Source organism: Syngnathoides biaculeatus, chromosome 5 (assembly GCF_019802595.1).
Source record: "Syngnathoides biaculeatus isolate LvHL_M chromosome 5, ASM1980259v1, whole genome shotgun sequence".
Classification (NCBI taxonomy): Eukaryota; Metazoa; Chordata; class Actinopteri; order Syngnathiformes; family Syngnathidae; genus Syngnathoides; species Syngnathoides biaculeatus.
Genome location: NC_084644.1, coordinates 32,318,154 through 32,334,224, shown reverse-complemented (window position 1 = coordinate 32,334,224; position 16,071 = coordinate 32,318,154). Strand labels below are relative to the sequence as shown.

Genomic DNA, 16,071 nt, shown 5'->3' with positions numbered 1-16,071 from the left:
TGAATGGGTACCTTTTATAATTTAACACTTATCCGTTGCAGTTCAATTAAAACCGAAAGCCATTAATTGGCCTTCATTTATCTGTCTCAAAATTGTGTCATCAGACTTTTAGTATGTATACAGTCGGAGTATCCATTGTTGCAATGTGGAACCTTGTTGGTGTCCTGATCACTGATCAACTATATACAAGCCACTAACTGAATATACTATCTGTGGCGGTGAGGAGAGTTGTTTTTTTTCTTTTCATTTTTTTTTATCAGTTTGGCAAGAGAAAGACCTGAGTGATAGCAGATAAAAAAAAAAAAAAAAGCTGAGATGACAGCTGTATGACGGAGGAGGTGGGGGAACTAAAACAGAAACACGTAAGATCAGATGTGAAAGATGGACTACACCACCAAAGACGTTCACATGTTAAGAATGAGTGAAACTCTTGAGGTAGGAACAAAAATATTGTGTATATTCGCTATTTGGAGCTTGGGTCAGTGTCACAACACAGTACAACACTTTGTACTGTAGTCATTTTTGGCTCTTGTATTGGTCTTCTCTAACCATAGCTACAAGAAACAACCTTGACAGGGGATGCAGTGCTTGACAAACCACTTCCTTCCTTTGGTAAACACCTTTTGACTGAAGTGGATTCGAATATTATTTTGACTCTTGTGAACAAACTCCAATTCCAATGAAGTTGTCACATTGTGTCAAATGTAAAGTGATGATTTTCAAACATTTTTCAATTGAATCCAATAAGACATTTAAACTGATGAACCTTTTTGGGGGAAAGGAATTTGATACTGTACTTTTTTCAAAAAACCTAGGATAGGCATGTTTACCACTGTTGTTCATCAACTGTACCTTTAACAGCACTCAATGAAAAATTACTCAAGCTTCGGAGGTGGAATTCTTTCCCATTCTTGCATGACGTACAACTTCTGTTGCTCACCAGTCCGGGGTCTTCATTATTGTATTATGCGCCCCATAATTTGTCCCATATTGGCAAAATGGGAGACTGTACTTCTGACAGGCTAATCCAGTACTTGCACTCTTTTACTTCAAACCCAAGATGTTGTTGTACCTACAGACTGTGACTTGGCATTTTCTTGCTGGAATTAGCAGATATCCATGGAAAAGTTGTTTCTTGGATGGCAGCATGTGTCGCTCCAAAACCTGCCAGTATTAACGGTGCCCCCAAAGATGCGCAAGTTATCAATGCCGTGGGCATACCATCACAGATGCTAGCTTTTGAACTTTGTGCTAATAACAATCTCTATGGTTCTTTTTCGCTTTGGGCCGGAGGGTGTGACGTCCCATGTTTTCCCAAGAACAATTAAAAATGTAGACTCGTCATCCAAGCTTGGGCCCAGAGAAGTTGGTGGTGTTTCTGGTTGTTTTTGTAGGGCTGCCACTTTGCATAGTAGCTTTTTAACTTGCATTTGTATATGTAGCAACAACCACAAGTAGCTTTCTGAGGTGTTCCTGATCCCACATGGGCTGAAACTTTTGATGGTTTTATGGACTGTAGATGATGAGCTTCCTAAATTGCTTGCAACTGCAGCACACTGTGCAGTATCTTCTAGGTAGACGTTCCCTGGCTTTGTACGAGCGCTTGCTCTGAGAATTTGGTGATTTTTGTCCGTTGAGCAGGCTTTCCCCTGTGTGGTTTGTCAAAAACATATCCTGTTTTGAGAAACTTATTAATATTAGCGTTAATGGCCTCAACTTTGTTCAAATGATGCCTGAGACTACGTAGAAAAAGGAAGTGTTTTGGTGACATTTAGGGATGCTGAATGTGTTTAAATAGCATCATTGCTATTGTTAAAGGATTATCCTTTTTCATATACCTTATAGCTTGAGTTATCAGCGGGCCAATCATCAAAACCGGAACCCAAGAGGGGACTTCATCCCCCAGCTCTGTTTCAGCCGAATCTCCCCATTCAAGACCCCGCACAGGCCCAGCCACAAACACAAGTGGAGCTGCAGAGGTGGCCAACACAGCGACTAGAGGAGTCAGACCTCGAGATCCAGCACCCTAATGAGCGAACTAAACCGACATGGATACAGCGCAGCTGTACGCTCTCTCTCTTCATTCTGGTCTTCTGTTTGTGCGCCGTTTTCCTTGGAATGGTTTACTACATATATTACTCTCCCCATCAAGGGAACGGGAACCAGGAAATCCTTGGTGGGCCTGCACACACAAACAGATTTGAATGGTGATGTTGTTCACTGGTCTAATTGTTCTCCTACTCCGTGTAGTCATTCCGTGTGACTCCCCAGCCTGCCAGAGGGCCTCAGTGAATCTCTCCATGTCTGCAGACCCCTTCACGCATCCCTGTGACTACTTCCTGTTCTCGTGCAGACCCAACAGACCTTCTCCTGACGTCACGGGCCCCCAGAGAGAAAAATCCAGAAGAGACTTAAAAGAAAAGAGGACAAGGGACAGAAAAACTGAGCTCCTGCAGTATCTCAGGAAGATTTTGGGTAGAGAGTTTTTAGTCACATTTGATGATTTACAACAACAACAAAAATCAGGAGCCTTTTCACTCTGTTGTGGCAATTTTCAGAATCAAATGACGGGCTTGCAAGTTCAGCTGTGCAGAAAGCCAAAGTGTTCTATCGCACCTGTTTGGACACTAAGTCCTTGGATATGGCTGGAGTGGAGCCTTTCCTCGCACTCATCCACAAAGTGAGTCAATGATACATGTTTTTGGGAGTGTGGGAGGAGACCGGAGTACCCGGAGAGAACACACACAGGCACGGAGAGAGCATACAAACTTCTCACAGGTAAGGCTGGGATTTGAACAGGGGTCCTCAGAACTTTGAGGCAGGTGTATTAACCAGTTAGTCACCATTCCACCATATAATGTAAGTAACATTTATTTTTGGGGGGTTCTAGTACATTGGAGTCACTGGATTTCTCCAGGTTTTCTATGAATCATTTTTTTTTTTTTAGTTCAATGCGCAGATACAGTGAAGAAAATATGTATTTGAACACCTTGCTATATTGCAAGTTCTCACACTTAGAAATCATGGAGGGGTCTTATACTACTACTTAAAGCCCAAGTGTCATCCCTATAAACATTCTAAAATAGATATTGTAATGAAAAGTACATATAACATTATTCACTTCAACGTCTATACGAAAAAATAAATGTGAGCGGAGGGCGCGTCATCCATGCGCAAAGTTGCAGAAGTGTCATTCTACGACATCCAAGTGGTCGCCATATTGGCTTCATCCTCCGTCCGTGACGTTACCCAGACATTCGTCAATGAAAACACGCGGTGGACCCTAACTAAGGGAGACAAACACGCCCCTTTCTGACACGGAACTCTTTTCGAAAAGGAGAACACCACACAACCGAGTGAAGTTACCGAGGCAATATTACACTATTGTTTTGAGCCATATTCAGATGATATGCGATCACGGCCAAACCGGATCCCCCCTCCAATCCACTTCCGCGGCGGAGATGAGCCATCGCGGATGAGCCGCTGGTGTGGCTTATGAGAGAGCCGAGGGAGGTGTTCACAGACGCCGCAGTACTGAGCAACACAGTCGAGCCAGGCGCTTTATGCGTGCACGCGGCTGAGTGAGGCTGGGTTCTTCAGACCCGCCCTTCCGCAAAGCCAGATGCGCAACCTGATGCTGTGACCGCCGAACGGGGCGCCTCAGCTGGTGTGGCTGATTTTCAGCGCCGTGGGGGCATATAACGGAGCCGAGCTGTGCTGCTTTTAGGGGGATGTTCAAAGCCGCCGCATTACTTGATGAACACCGTCGAGCCGGGGTGCATTACTGTTTGCACGCGGCTGAGTGAGGCATTCTCGGCTGGGTTCTTCAGATTCGCCGCCGTCCGCGCAGCAGCAGCCCGATGCCGTCCGATGCGCACATTCGTACATTTCGTACGTGGATCTTTTGTTACGTTATGAGAGACCGATTACGTGGTCCGCCCCAAACTATTATTATTTTTAGTAGCTCTATACACACCTACCTGTTATTTGGAACCCACGAAGCTCTCGTCCTCTGCACTCGTGCAATCCATTTTTCCCAATGAACCGCGTCTCTTGCAAACTGATGAAGGCTAAATCCATCCTCCCGAGTGTTCAAGCAATGTCCAGCAATGCAATGAGCCGGCATTTTGGCTAACATGAAGGAACAACGAGCTACCTTCCCAGAGGTAAAACTAATGGAAACAAAAGAGTCCACTAGGGGGCGCCTATGTCCCGTACGTCACTTCCTGTTTCTTCTCGAAAACAAATCCCTCGAGAGGATTTTCATGGCGGGAGTTACAAAAAGCTGTATACATCAAAATCTTGTTTTGTGGTGGAAAAAAACACATGGGACCATATTGGCGGTGAGTTTTTCCATTAATAATATACCAAAAATGATCCATTTCATGACAGTTGACCTTTAATACTTAATACTTATTTTCTTCACTGTGTATTGCAGATTTTTTTTTTTTTTTTGATATTACCAACTTCTATCCGGGTCACATCTGTGTAGAGTACAATGGCACAATTCACATTAAAAGTCTGGTAACACTTCCTCTTTGTTCTTTCTCTGCAGCTGCAGCTTGGAGGTTGGCCAGTGTCAGGCCAGTGGAATCAGACCGACTTCAACTCCACCCTCAGCACACTGATGAGAGACTACGCCACCTTCCCGTTCTTCAACGTCTACGTCGGCGAAGACCCTACGGACACGGCTGCCAAGAGGAACAAACGATACATACAGGTCTGTCTTGCGAGTTCCGTTGCCACGGGAACCGTGGGTTCACGCCATCGCTGTGTCGACAGATCGATCAGCCTGACTTCTTGATCCCTATTGAATGGAACAACGAGACTGAGAAGTCTCAAGTTACAAGGGAGGTTGGTTAAATGATTCCCTCGCAGGCCTCAGTGCTGTGATACTTACACACTGTTGCTCCTCATCCTCGGATAGATGCTGCTTCCTTTCTTGGCTTTATGCGAGAGGTACCTGGAGCTGCTGGGGGCCTCGCCAGGCAGCGGCATGATCCACGTTGGCGCGTTCATCTCACTGTCTTCAGAGCTCGCTGTGGCCGCAGCACCTCTGAGTCACCGCAGATCCAAAGGGCAGCTCTATCAGCGCTTTACCATCAAGGAGTTACAGGTAAAGGCCCTGACCACGGGCATTCCATCTGCTAGTATTTTACCTCACTTCAATGGATTTGGAACACGCATTTTAGATATGCAGTCGGTAGCAAAAATTGGTGAGTAATTGACAGCTAGCCAAAAAGGGATGTAATTGCCTATACATGCCACAAGATAGCAACAAGTGACTTTATTCTAATTTACAACGCTATGGGCTTTCCAAGTTGCCAACTTACAGAGTTAACGGTTTTGTGTTGTTATTGGAGTCTTGAATATTCTGCGATGTTCACTTCCTGTCATGGCATATGGTATATGCTCCAGGAGGAGCAAAGGGCTTAAGTCAACTAACTACCACTTCCTAAAGTCATCACACACAGAAAAGGATTTTTGATCAAGACTGGCCTTGACCTGCGTTATCAGAATAACAATTGATCCAGTAGCTATTTTTCAGGGTGTTAATTTAGCGGTGGACAAAGTAGGTCAGGGCCACCCTCTGAAGTCAGGCGAGGCGTTGGACCTCTTCCATTCTGCAGTTGCCCATGGTGAGAAGCGGCAAGTAGGCGTGGGTATACTTATTGCCCTCCCCCGATCAGAATCCGAGTAATGTTCTGTTACTGGAATTCTGTGCTCATCGCGGATTGTCAATAACGAACACCATGTTCAAGCATACGAGTGTCCACATGTACACTTGGCAACAGGACACCCTAGGTTGCAGTTCGATGATCGACTTTGTGGTTGTGGCATCTGACTTGCGGACGCATGTCTTGGACACTCTGAGCTGTCAACCTATCTTACCTATCACTTGGATTTGGCTCCGATGGTGGGGGAAAATGCCGCTCAGACCTGGCAGGCCTAAACATGTTGTGAGGGTCTGCTGGGAACATCAGGCAGAGTCCCCCGTCAGAAGATGTTTCACCACCCACCTCTGGAAAAACTTTGTTCGTGTTACAAGGAAGGTGGGGAGGAGTCTGAGTGGACTATGTTCCGCGCCTCTATTGCAGAGGGGGTCAACCGGAACTCGACCCTAAGGTGGTCGGTGCCTGTTATGGCGGAAATCCCTGAAGTCACTGGTGGAAGCCAACAGCGGGATGCCGTCAAGGTGAAGGTGGAGTCCTATGGGCATTTCTGGCCTGTTGGACTCCTGGGCCAGCTGATAGGTACCGGTTGATCAAGCGTAATCCAGTTTTGGAGGAGTTCAGTTTGGCCATGGAGGAAGATTTCCGGACAGCTTTGAGAATTTCTTGTACAACATCCAGTGTCTCAGGAGGAGGAAAGAGTCCACCATTAACACTGAGTATAGTGAGGATGGGTCACTGCTGATGTCAACTCAGGATGTTGCGAGTCGGTGCTGAGAATCTTGGGAAGCCTCTTCAATTCCACAGACAGGAAGCAGAGTCTGGTGTCTCTGAGGCAGGCTCTCTTATCTCTGGGGGTTGAGGTCACCAAGGTGGTTAAAAAGCTCCTCTTCCGTCCCTGTACGACTGGTGTCTGACTCGTTTCCAGTGGAGGTTGAACTCCCCCAACGCTGCCCTTTGTCACAGATTCTGTTCATAATCTTTACAGACAGAATTTTTAGGCACAGCCAATTTGTAAAATGAAAAAACTGTGAACATGCTGCAGTTCTGTTGATCAAATGACATCAGAGCAGCGAATTCCAACCTTTTTGGAGCCAAGGCACTTAACAATTAAAAAATGTCACAGCAAACCAACAAACAAAAATGTCACAAAAAGTAGATCCATTACATTAATTGCTGTATGTACTTACTGCCATCTAATAATCTAATCGTCTGTCACTATGGCTCACTGGCATAAACAGATGAACGATACATTACGTATTATAAATACTGTATATATTTTTCAAACAATTAAGTATAAAAGTATAATGTTTATGGTGAATGAACCTGTCATTTAAATGGACTCATTGCTCCATCTTGTGATCGGATCAGTTATTTTTGGGTTTTTTTAAACACGCTGATTGGTGATCGGCCCCAAAATTCCTGATCGTTGCCAGGCAGGGGTTGCAAATTTGCAACAGGTTTAATATAATCAAAAATTTTAAGTCCAGAGGATCATTTTCTGAAACTATTCGATTTTTCTCTCTGGAAAATTTCATTTCGTCCAGAGAGGGTTAAATTTTTCTATTGTAAGTTATACTTTTATTTATAAGATTGCAGCTACAGTCCTGGCATTATGTTCTTAATCAATTAATTAATCGCCTATAACAACTTAACCTCAAAACTACTATACTACACTTGTATGACCGTTTAGAATTTTGGGCTTGACGAGGATTCCTACGTGAGAGGGGTGGGGTTTGTTTTTTTACTTAAAACAACCCAAGTACAAAAGTATTTTTCATCCAGTTAACTGTAATTACACATTTATGACTACGTTGTTGGTAACAAAACATGGGGTGCTCCGACTTACAAGCTTGAATCATGTTTCTGTGCTATTCCTAGGAACTGAACTTGACCCCATCGTGTAACTATCCAGATTGGGTTCTGTGCTATTGTACTCATCTGAGCCCACGTATTTTTTTCATGCGCCCATAGCATGAAGCCCCGGCTATCGACTGGTTGGGTTGCCTGCAGGCTGCGTTCCATTCACAGCCCCTCTTTGAAGATGACCACATCCTCCTGCACAACCTGCCTTATATCGTGCAAATGTCCCACATCATCAGCCACTGGATGACCCGGCACGAACTGAGAACCAGGTACTGTGAAGTGAACCACAATGCACCGTCCGTCACGCACCTCCCATTGATTAACCTCCATTCTGCCCAGCGGCCCCCTCCACACGTTCATGGTGCTCAACTTGCTGCACACTCTCCTGCTCGCCCTGGACTCAAGATTCTTGGACACGGCGGCTAATTTGTCAGTGGCTTTGGGTGACCCAAGAGCGAGGCAACGCAGTCTTCACTCAAAAACAAACGCTTTGAGTGAGCCCTTCGCGACGGCCCCTCGCTGGAAACGCTGCGTGCTGGAAACGGAGCGAGGGTTCGATGGGGTTCTGGCGCATCTGTTTAGAGAAGACGCCGCCAGCGGAGCGGTGAGGAAATGTCGCGAAGACGTCACGAGCGCATTAACCTGAGATATAGCTACTGAACGCCTTTGTTGTTGGACAGGCAGAGGAGCTTAGCGAAAATATCCTGTCTTCCTTCAAGTCACACCTGCACGAGCTCAAGTGGAATGATAAGAAGACTCTCCAGTTTGTTATGAATAAGGTGAGTTAGGACATGTTTGTTTGTTAACATGACAATGGATATAAACTACTTCTTTTCTGCCTTTAGGTTCAGTCCGTAACTCCAAGAATTGTGAGACCAAAAGAAAACACGACTGAGGCGGAGCTTGACCTGCTTTATTCAGAGGTAAATACATTTCCAAAATTGGCTGCTCATTCTGGAATGAGTTAATCCTACTTATTGCATGGATTTATAGAGTTTCTTTCTTTCAGTGTACTGAAAAGTCAACATACCCCTGTTCATATGACGGGTTTTAGTCATGGGGGAAAAAAAAGACCAAGTTAAATTATTTCAAAACATTTTCCACCATTAATGTGACTGAGCACCTGTACAAAATAGATCATATTTTCAGTTGAGGACGTGAAACCACACAATAAAGTTATGGGAAAGAGTAGTGGAGGCTTGACTCAGGACAGAAGTAAGGTTTCATGCCTAGAAAGAGTACCACAAATGCATTATTTGCCTTGAAGATGCTTGTGGAAAAGTACAGAGAAGGTCATTAAGAGCTACATTGTGTTTTTGTAGACCAAGAGAAAGCCTATGACAGAGTACCAAGAAAGGAATTGTGGTACTGCATGGGCAGGTCTGGCGTGGTGTAGAAATATGTTAGAATAGTACAGGACATGTATGAGGGCAGCAGAACAGCGGTGTGGTGTGCCATAGGTGTGTCAGAAGAATTCAAGGTGGAGGTGGGACTGCATCAGGGAACCGCGCTGAGCCCCTTCCTTTTTGCAGTAGTAATGGATAGGCTGAGAGATGAGGTTAGACTGGAATCCCCTTGGACCATGATGTTCGCAGATGATATTGTCATATGCAGTGAAAGCAGGGAACAGTGGGAGGAACAATTAGAAAGATGGAGACTTGCACTGGAAAGGAGAGGAATGAAGATTAGCCATAGTAAAACAGAATATAGGTGCGTGAATGAGAGGGGCGGAGGAGGAAGAGTGAAGCTCCAGGGAGAAGAGATAGCAAAGGTGGACGACTTCAAATACTTGGGGTCAACAATACAGAGCAATGGTGAGTGTGGCAAAGAAGTGAAGAAACGGGTCCAAGCAGGTTGCAACAGTTGGCGGAAGGTGTCTGGTGTCTTATGTGACAGAAGAGTTTCTGCTCGGATAAAGGGCAAAGTTTATAAAACAGTGGTGAGGACAGCTATGATGTACGGATTTGAGATGGTGCCACTGGAAGTGGCAGAAATGAAGATGTTGAGGTTCTCGCTCAGAGTGAGCAGGTTGGATAGGATTAGAAATGACCTCATTACAGGGACACCCAAAGTAGGAGGTTTTGGAGACAAGGTTAGAGAGAGGAGACTTCGATGGTTTGGACATGTTCAGAGGCGAGAGAGTGAGTATATTGGTAGAAGGGTGCTGAGGATGGAGCTGCCAGGCAAAAGAATGAAAAGAGGACCAAAGAAAAGATTGATGGATGTTGTGAGGGAAGGCATGAGGGAAGTGGGTGTTGGAGAGGAGGATGCACGAGATAGGCTTAGATGGAAAAAGTTGACACGCTGTGGCGACCCCTAACGGGACAAGCTGAAAGCAAACGGACAAGAACTGAAACTAAATCTGCCGCTTGCGTCGTTCCCCAAAATGTCTCGGCAAAGTCCAGAATCGTCGAGAAATGAAGGATATCAATGACCTGCTCCAATTCCAGGTGTCCATCAGCACCCACAGCTTCTTCTCCAACTACCTGCAGCTGCTGTCCTTCTTGCAAAAGAGGCACAGTAGACTCTTGCATGCAAACAGCGATGACACTGATATGTAAGTTTCTCATTTCTCATTACGATGCTACTCATACTTAACTTTGCAGTTGTTCTTTGCTTCAAAGTCTATCCGTTACGATATCGCTTCTGGGCAATGAGCTGATCATTCCCATGGGAATGTTTATCCCTCCTCTCTTCCATCCCACATACCCAAGGTAAGGGATTATTGGAGTTAGCTTATGTATAATTATGTTCTGTTGCATTTTATCTTTCTATGTATAATCGAAGAGACTCAAATACAGAATAAGTACAAGAGTACTGTCTGCACTGCCCTCTTACGTGGATGGATACATACAGTACCTCAAGGTCTTGGCTGGCAGCTTGGATGTTGTCCAGTGACGTTTTTCTTCCTTTATCAAACAGAGCCATGAATTACGGCGTGATGGGTTTCCTTCTGGCCAAAGACCTCCTTCACCTGTTTCTACCTGACAGTAAGAAAGTTGTAGATCAGGGATGTCAAATTTATTTTAGTTCAGGGGGGGAAGCAAATTTGATCGCCCGCTTTGATCTCAAGTGGGCGGGAGCAATATATTTGGGGCTTAATAAGCGATAAATAACGACTGGCAAATGGAAACACTCCATAGAGGTTTTTCTAACTGCATGATGGTTGTTGTTGTTGTTGTTGTTTTTTTTGTTTTGTTAATTTGGGGGGGAAGTTCACTCCAAGAGTGCAACGGTGGGTGCTTTGGGGCAGTGCGTCTGGTCCCACTACCTCACCGTGACCAACAAGGACAGTGAGGGGCTTCTGCTACCTGCAGCTCAGCAGCAAGAAGTGTGGCTGCAATATTCGGCACTGCAGATCGCTCGGAAGGTCAGAGATTGACGGTTTTTTTTTTTAATTATTTTTACATTTTTGCTACACGAGCGCAAGACAGCTAAGTCTTTTTTTTTTTTTTTGACAGGCGTATCAGAAGAGTCTGAAGAAGCACCCGTCAGACACATCCATCTCAGGATTCTCGGGCACTCGTCTTTTTTTAATGACATTCTCTCAGGTATTCCTCTTCTCCCACACATCTCACCTCTTCATAGGGCGATGACTTCAATTTCAGAAAAAAATTATTTGTGATTGTAATCGTCTCTTCCCTTTTGTTTATTGAGAAATCTTAATCTTTGGGGAATTGTCCTTCTGAAATTCGCTTCTTTATTTCCCAACATGAACTTGCATCAACTCACATACAATTACAAAAAATATTCTTGCCAGATATTGTGAGAATATAGTGAAAATAAACATGATGCTGATACAATAGCATTTAAAATTCAGCACAATAAAATGATGCAAGATTTTGTATAACGTTTTAATTTTTCTTTCAGTACCAGTATAGGGGGTCTTTAAGGTCAAGTGTCGTGAAATGGATGATTTTTAGTATGTTATTAATGAAAAAAAAAAGCGACCGGTATGGACCCATGCGTTTTGTCACCACAAAGATGATTTTGACGTATATGGCTTTTTGTAACTCCCGCCATGAAAATCCTCTCGGGATTTGTTTTCGAGAAGAAGCAGGAAGTGACGTACAGGACGGAACCGCCCTCAAGCGTACTCAATTGTTTCTGTTAGTTTTACCCGCGGGAGGATAGCTCGTTGTTCCTTCCTGTTAGCCAAAATGCCGGCTCGTTGTATTGCTGGATATTGCTCGAACACTCGGGAGGATGAATTTGCTCTTCACACATTTCCAAAAGATCCAGTTCGTTGTGAAAAATGAATTGCACGGGTACAAAGAACGAGAACTTTGTGGGTTCCGAATGACAGGTAGGCCTGTATACAGCTACAAAAAAAAAAAAAGCAATAGTTGGGGGTCACGTAATCCGTAAATCAGGGGTGCTAAATGTGTCGATGTGTGCATCGGAAAAATTCCGTGCAGCAGCCGCTGAAGGATGGCCTCTGCAGGCCTTGTGAATCGTCACCGGCCTTGTCGACAAGGCAGAGCCAGCCGCCGGCCTTGTCGACAAGGCAGAGCCAGCCGCCGGCCTTGTCGACAAGGCAGAGCCAGCCGCCGGCCTTGTCGGCCAGGCTGGCTGGTCGCGCGGTGGCTTATCTCTGTCACTGAAGTGGATCGGACAGGGAGGCGGTTTTGCAGTGATCCGCATATCATCTAAATATGGCTCGGAACAATAGGGTAATATTCTCCCAGACACTTCACTCGATTATGAGATGTTCTCTTCTTCGAAAGAGCTTCCATGTCAGTCTCCCACAGTAGGGGCCGCAGCGTGAGATCACGAACGAAGGAAGCAGCCAATATGGAGACCACTTGGATGTCGAATGAGACTTCCCCAACTTTGCGCATGGATGACGCGCTCTCCGGTCATATTTATTTTTTAGTACAGGCATTGAAGTGAATAATGTTCTATGTATTATTCATTTCAATATCTATTTTAGAATGTTTATCAGGATGACACTTGACCTTTGAAGTTTTTCAATACTGCGACAGTCCCAAATTCAACATCGTGACGAATAAACTCTCAATTAATATACAATGGCTAACTCAGACCAGACCTGTCTCATCATCAACTCAGGCGTGTCCTCGTCCTGCAGGTGACCTGTGACGCTGACCAGTATCATCACTTGATGCCTTTGGAGCCCTCCTTTCTCATCACAACCCTCTGCGCCAAATCTCATCTTTGCCCCACAAACCTGCAATGCCCTAAAACAACTCAGCGGCGTTTGCCGCATGGATGCTGAACATGTTTAAAGGAGACTGCAGCCCCCCCCCCCCCACACACACACAAATTAAGACAGTTCTTGGGTGTCTTAATAACATGTCATCGTCTGAAGATCAAGAATGATACTACATTTTACAAACTTCACAGCTTGTCTTGCCCAAAATAGCCCGTAAGTGAGCCAGACCTCAACCCATCCCACAAACTGCTGAGCAGTTCTGGCTTTCGTTACCATGATGACTAGCGGGGCTGGATCTCGACAGGCGATTGAGCACATTCAAGCCGACGTTTGTCCGCATCGCTTGATGGCCAGCGCTACTAATGGAAGCGGACCCCAGTGTGGAACCAAAAGTGAGTACCCTGAGGGAGAACGCAAGTGTTTAAACTCGTGGAGGCATTAGTTCATGCATTATAATGTGGTGGATGGACACCTTGTCAAACCCTAATACTCTAACTCAAATCTACACGCACACCCTACTGTTATAGAAGACCAAATTTGATGGGTGGCAACTCACTGCAGAGACCCAACTATTTGGATACAAACAACACAAGTCTACTTTCCATAATACATCAACTTTTTCAACAGTAAAGGTATTATTATATCACCCGTGTTAGTCATGCAAGTGATGTGTAGATAGCCTACACAATGTGTAAGATAACTATTCTTGTTTGTATATAAGCCTTGTTTGGTGTATACTTGTGTTCTGTTAAAAAAAATAAACTGTCGGGATCCATTCAATGAAAAATTTGTTCTTGATATACTTGCATGGGATTACCATTGTGTAAACATTGTCATTTGCCTTGTACTTGGGATTTTCCCAAACAGCTTTTAAAAACTGATTAATAAGGAGTGGCATGAGGAAATTTTTTTTTGGCCTCAGAAGGAGTCATTTGATTGGCTTGCAAAGGCTACTTGTGTGTTGTAACTGCCTTTTGGCGTCTGATTGGTGAATTGTCATCGTATGACATAAGCAATCCTGTGCAAGGGGCGCCCTATGTGGAAGTCTTAGATCGAGTCTAAAAATAGACACGCACGCAAGACTTGATAAAAGCAAGAAAGGGCTTGTCGATCATTGTAATGGAGTAAAAATATCAATCCCTAAATACCCAAAAGTATGGTGCATTTAATGTACTCTGACAAGTACAGTTTATCAAAAATGTTACTTGAGTAAATGATGCAAACCTCTTTTATGCTACCCTTTATATATATATATATATATATATATATATATAAAGGTTTGATGCAATGACTTGGGAAGTCAGCCAAAAAAAGATATTTAAACATGTATTATTTCTCAAAAATTTCATGAAATTGATTCAACAGGAAACGTTAAGTCTTCTCTGCAGATACCATCACCGTAGAAAAATGTCTCTGGGTAACAACATGACCATCATACATCAAAAAGATGGTCCACGTACTCTCCATGAGTGGGAAATTTGGTGCAACACTTCCACTGTGTGTGCAATTAGTCTATACAAAATGTTTGGAGACGGGTTTCTGCCCAGTCAGTTGTTGATCACAAGACTCCCCAAACTTCCTCAAAAGCCGAGCACATCTTGGCACAGGTGAGTGCGGCTGAGAGCGGGTAGTTACTGATAGACACGGTCTTCTCGGTGTAGTCAACGTTCACCTGGAAAAGATGCTGATGAGTGAAACAAGCCTAAATTCTGACTTGAGATGGAAAAAAAAAAGGTCACTGCGACTGACCGCTCCATGTGCAAACGCTCCAATGACCACGGCCGCTGGCCCCTCTGGCACCACGGTTCGGGGGCACACGGCCTCTCCGGCGGAGAAGGAGGTGGAGATGCGTGGGCACCCGGGCGGCAGGTGGTCTGACACAGGGTTTTTGATCATTTTCAGGAGCTTCTGAGGACCGTCGGACGCCCGTACGCTTAGCTTGTGCAGCAGCTGAACTGAAAGTGGACACAAAAAATTGAAAAGAACTTCATTTACTCATACAGTGGGACCAAAACCTATTGAAAAAAAAGTCACCGATGGACTTTCAGCTATTTGTTGAATAAGACAAGCAGTCAAACACAAATATATAATGAAGTAAAGCAATCAGGGGCTCGTAACATGAAAAACTGAGTTGGGGCACGCAAAAGCCAAAGCTACAACTGTTATTTGATCGTGGTTATCATAAAAGTAGTGTTAATTCAGCTTTCATTTACCCATAAGGCCACAGAAGCGTGTAAAGGTTCTGGGGATGCGCGTCTGCGGGTTGATCTCTATTAGCGCGTTCTTCTCAGTGTGGATGTAAACCTGCAGCAGGCCCGCTCTGTTCAGTGGACTGTCCATCAGCATGAGCAGGCACTAGTAGAGGAAAATCTCAGGTTTAGGTCATCACAAAATGCTTGTGCGCATGTTTGCACTGACGTGCAGATTAACCTAACATTTGTACTATGCAGATAATTGTTCCAAGAACCCATTTTCTTTAAAACAGGGTTGCCGAACAACAGCAGTTTGTATTGGGTTTCCGATTATCAGAGTAATGTTTTTAAGAAAAATATACTCAAATCAGCTTTATAATAAGTCTGTAACATAGTAAAATTGAAAAAGGTTGCATGCATATCTAGTAGCTACAAACTTTATTTTGTTTGATTGAATTTCACATTTTAAAGAATCGTATTTGTATGTGGTGATTATGATGCGCCTCACTAGACAAAGCCTGCATATCAGACTTTACAGATTCAGAGGACAATAACAAATGTAGACAAAAATAAAAACGATTACCTGATGTGTGATATCTGGTCTAAAATTTCCTGGATTTTTTCCACTTTTGATTAGGATGTTTTTGTGTTGGTCGCAGTTCAACAGCTCAAAGGTTTTCCCAACCTGCAACATTGGAAGACAAATATTTTAATAACTTACTGAAACACAAATTTAGTATGCTACAACACATGCGCTTATAAACGTGATCATATAGTTAAATAAAGCAAATTTAATGTTAGCAGTTGTGGAAAAAAAAAATTATCCATCAGTTAAGTTAAAGCAGCTTTGATGAATACGTCTTAGCCTTAGTTTCACCTTGACGGTCTCTAGCGAGGCTCCCTCCAGGATGACAACCAGTCGCCTCTCCGACATGACATCGTGCAGACTGCGAAGATGTTTGGCAGGTTTTGGTTCATATTCGTCCAAATGTTCAAGGCCACGCTTCTTCCCGTCGGCAGCAGCCATCTTGCCTTCATTTGCGTCCGCTGTCCAGTGTCCAACGGTCGCACGATGTGTACGTCATGACGGGAATGTGCAGTCCCAAATAAGTATTTCCCTTTTACATTACTCAATGATTCATTGACTTAGATACGATGTAAACTATTG

At 44.2% G+C, this 16,071-nt stretch overlaps 2 protein-coding genes across 4 annotated transcripts; one reads left to right on the top strand and one right to left on the bottom strand.

Annotated features, from left to right (window-relative positions):
* The first annotated feature begins 359 nt into the window (after positions 1-359).
* kel (Kell metallo-endopeptidase (Kell blood group)) lies at positions 360-13,880 on the top strand. Of its 3 annotated transcripts, none has more exons than XM_061819718.1 (17): positions 360-435; positions 1,846-2,176; positions 2,251-2,475; positions 2,559-2,680; positions 4,556-4,720; positions 4,783-4,854; positions 4,928-5,116; positions 7,647-7,807; positions 7,878-8,142; positions 8,219-8,317; positions 8,384-8,461; positions 9,989-10,095; positions 10,163-10,252; positions 10,461-10,528; positions 10,754-10,908; positions 11,000-11,089; positions 12,628-13,880. In XM_061819718.1, exons 1-17 carry the CDS (start codon positions 382-384, stop codon positions 12,772-12,774), a joined length of 2,418 nt encoding a protein of 805 aa, XP_061675702.1. In that variant the 5' UTR covers positions 360-381; the 3' UTR covers positions 12,775-13,880. The 3 variants fall into 3 exon arrangements, with proteins under 3 accessions (XP_061675702.1, XP_061675701.1, XP_061675703.1); XM_061819717.1 differs by having other exon boundaries at positions 10,145-10,252; XM_061819719.1 differs by lacking the exon at positions 360-435 and having other exon boundaries at positions 1,947-2,065; positions 2,153-2,475; positions 10,145-10,252.
* A 141-nt stretch (positions 13,881-14,021) lies between these two features.
* Positions 14,022-15,940, bottom strand: emg1 (EMG1 N1-specific pseudouridine methyltransferase). The gene is made up of 5 exons (XM_061819840.1): positions 15,781-15,940; positions 15,487-15,588; positions 14,925-15,066; positions 14,461-14,666; positions 14,022-14,383 (listed from the first exon to the last, which is right to left on the bottom strand). Exons 1-5 carry the CDS (start codon positions 15,928-15,930, stop codon positions 14,270-14,272), a joined length of 714 nt encoding a protein of 237 aa, XP_061675824.1. The 5' UTR covers positions 15,931-15,940; the 3' UTR covers positions 14,022-14,269.
* Positions 15,941-16,071: the final 131 nt, after the last annotated feature.

Excerpts from the sequence above, each read along its gene's own strand:
- emg1 (XM_061819840.1), bottom strand. The coding sequence starts at position 15,930 with ATGGCTGCTGCCGACGGGAAGAAGCGTGGCCTTGAACATTTGGACGAA. Across the intron at positions 15,067-15,486 it reads GACCAGATATCACACATCAG|TGCCTGCTCATGCTGATGGA; the intron begins GTAATCGTTTTT and ends TTCCTCTACTAG. Across the intron at positions 14,667-14,924 it reads ACGCTTCTGTGGCCTTATGG|TTCAGCTGCTGCACAAGCTA; the intron begins GTAAATGAAAGC and ends GTCCACTTTCAG.
- kel (XM_061819717.1), top strand. The coding sequence starts at position 382 with ATGGACTACACCACCAAAGACGTTCACATGTTAAGAATGAGTGAAACT. Across the intron at positions 5,117-7,646 it reads TTACCATCAAGGAGTTACAG|CATGAAGCCCCGGCTATCGA; the intron begins GTAAAGGCCCTG and ends ATGCGCCCATAG. Across the intron at positions 10,529-10,753 it reads TCACCTGTTTCTACCTGACA|TTCACTCCAAGAGTGCAACG; the intron begins GTAAGAAAGTTG and ends TTGGGGGGGAAG.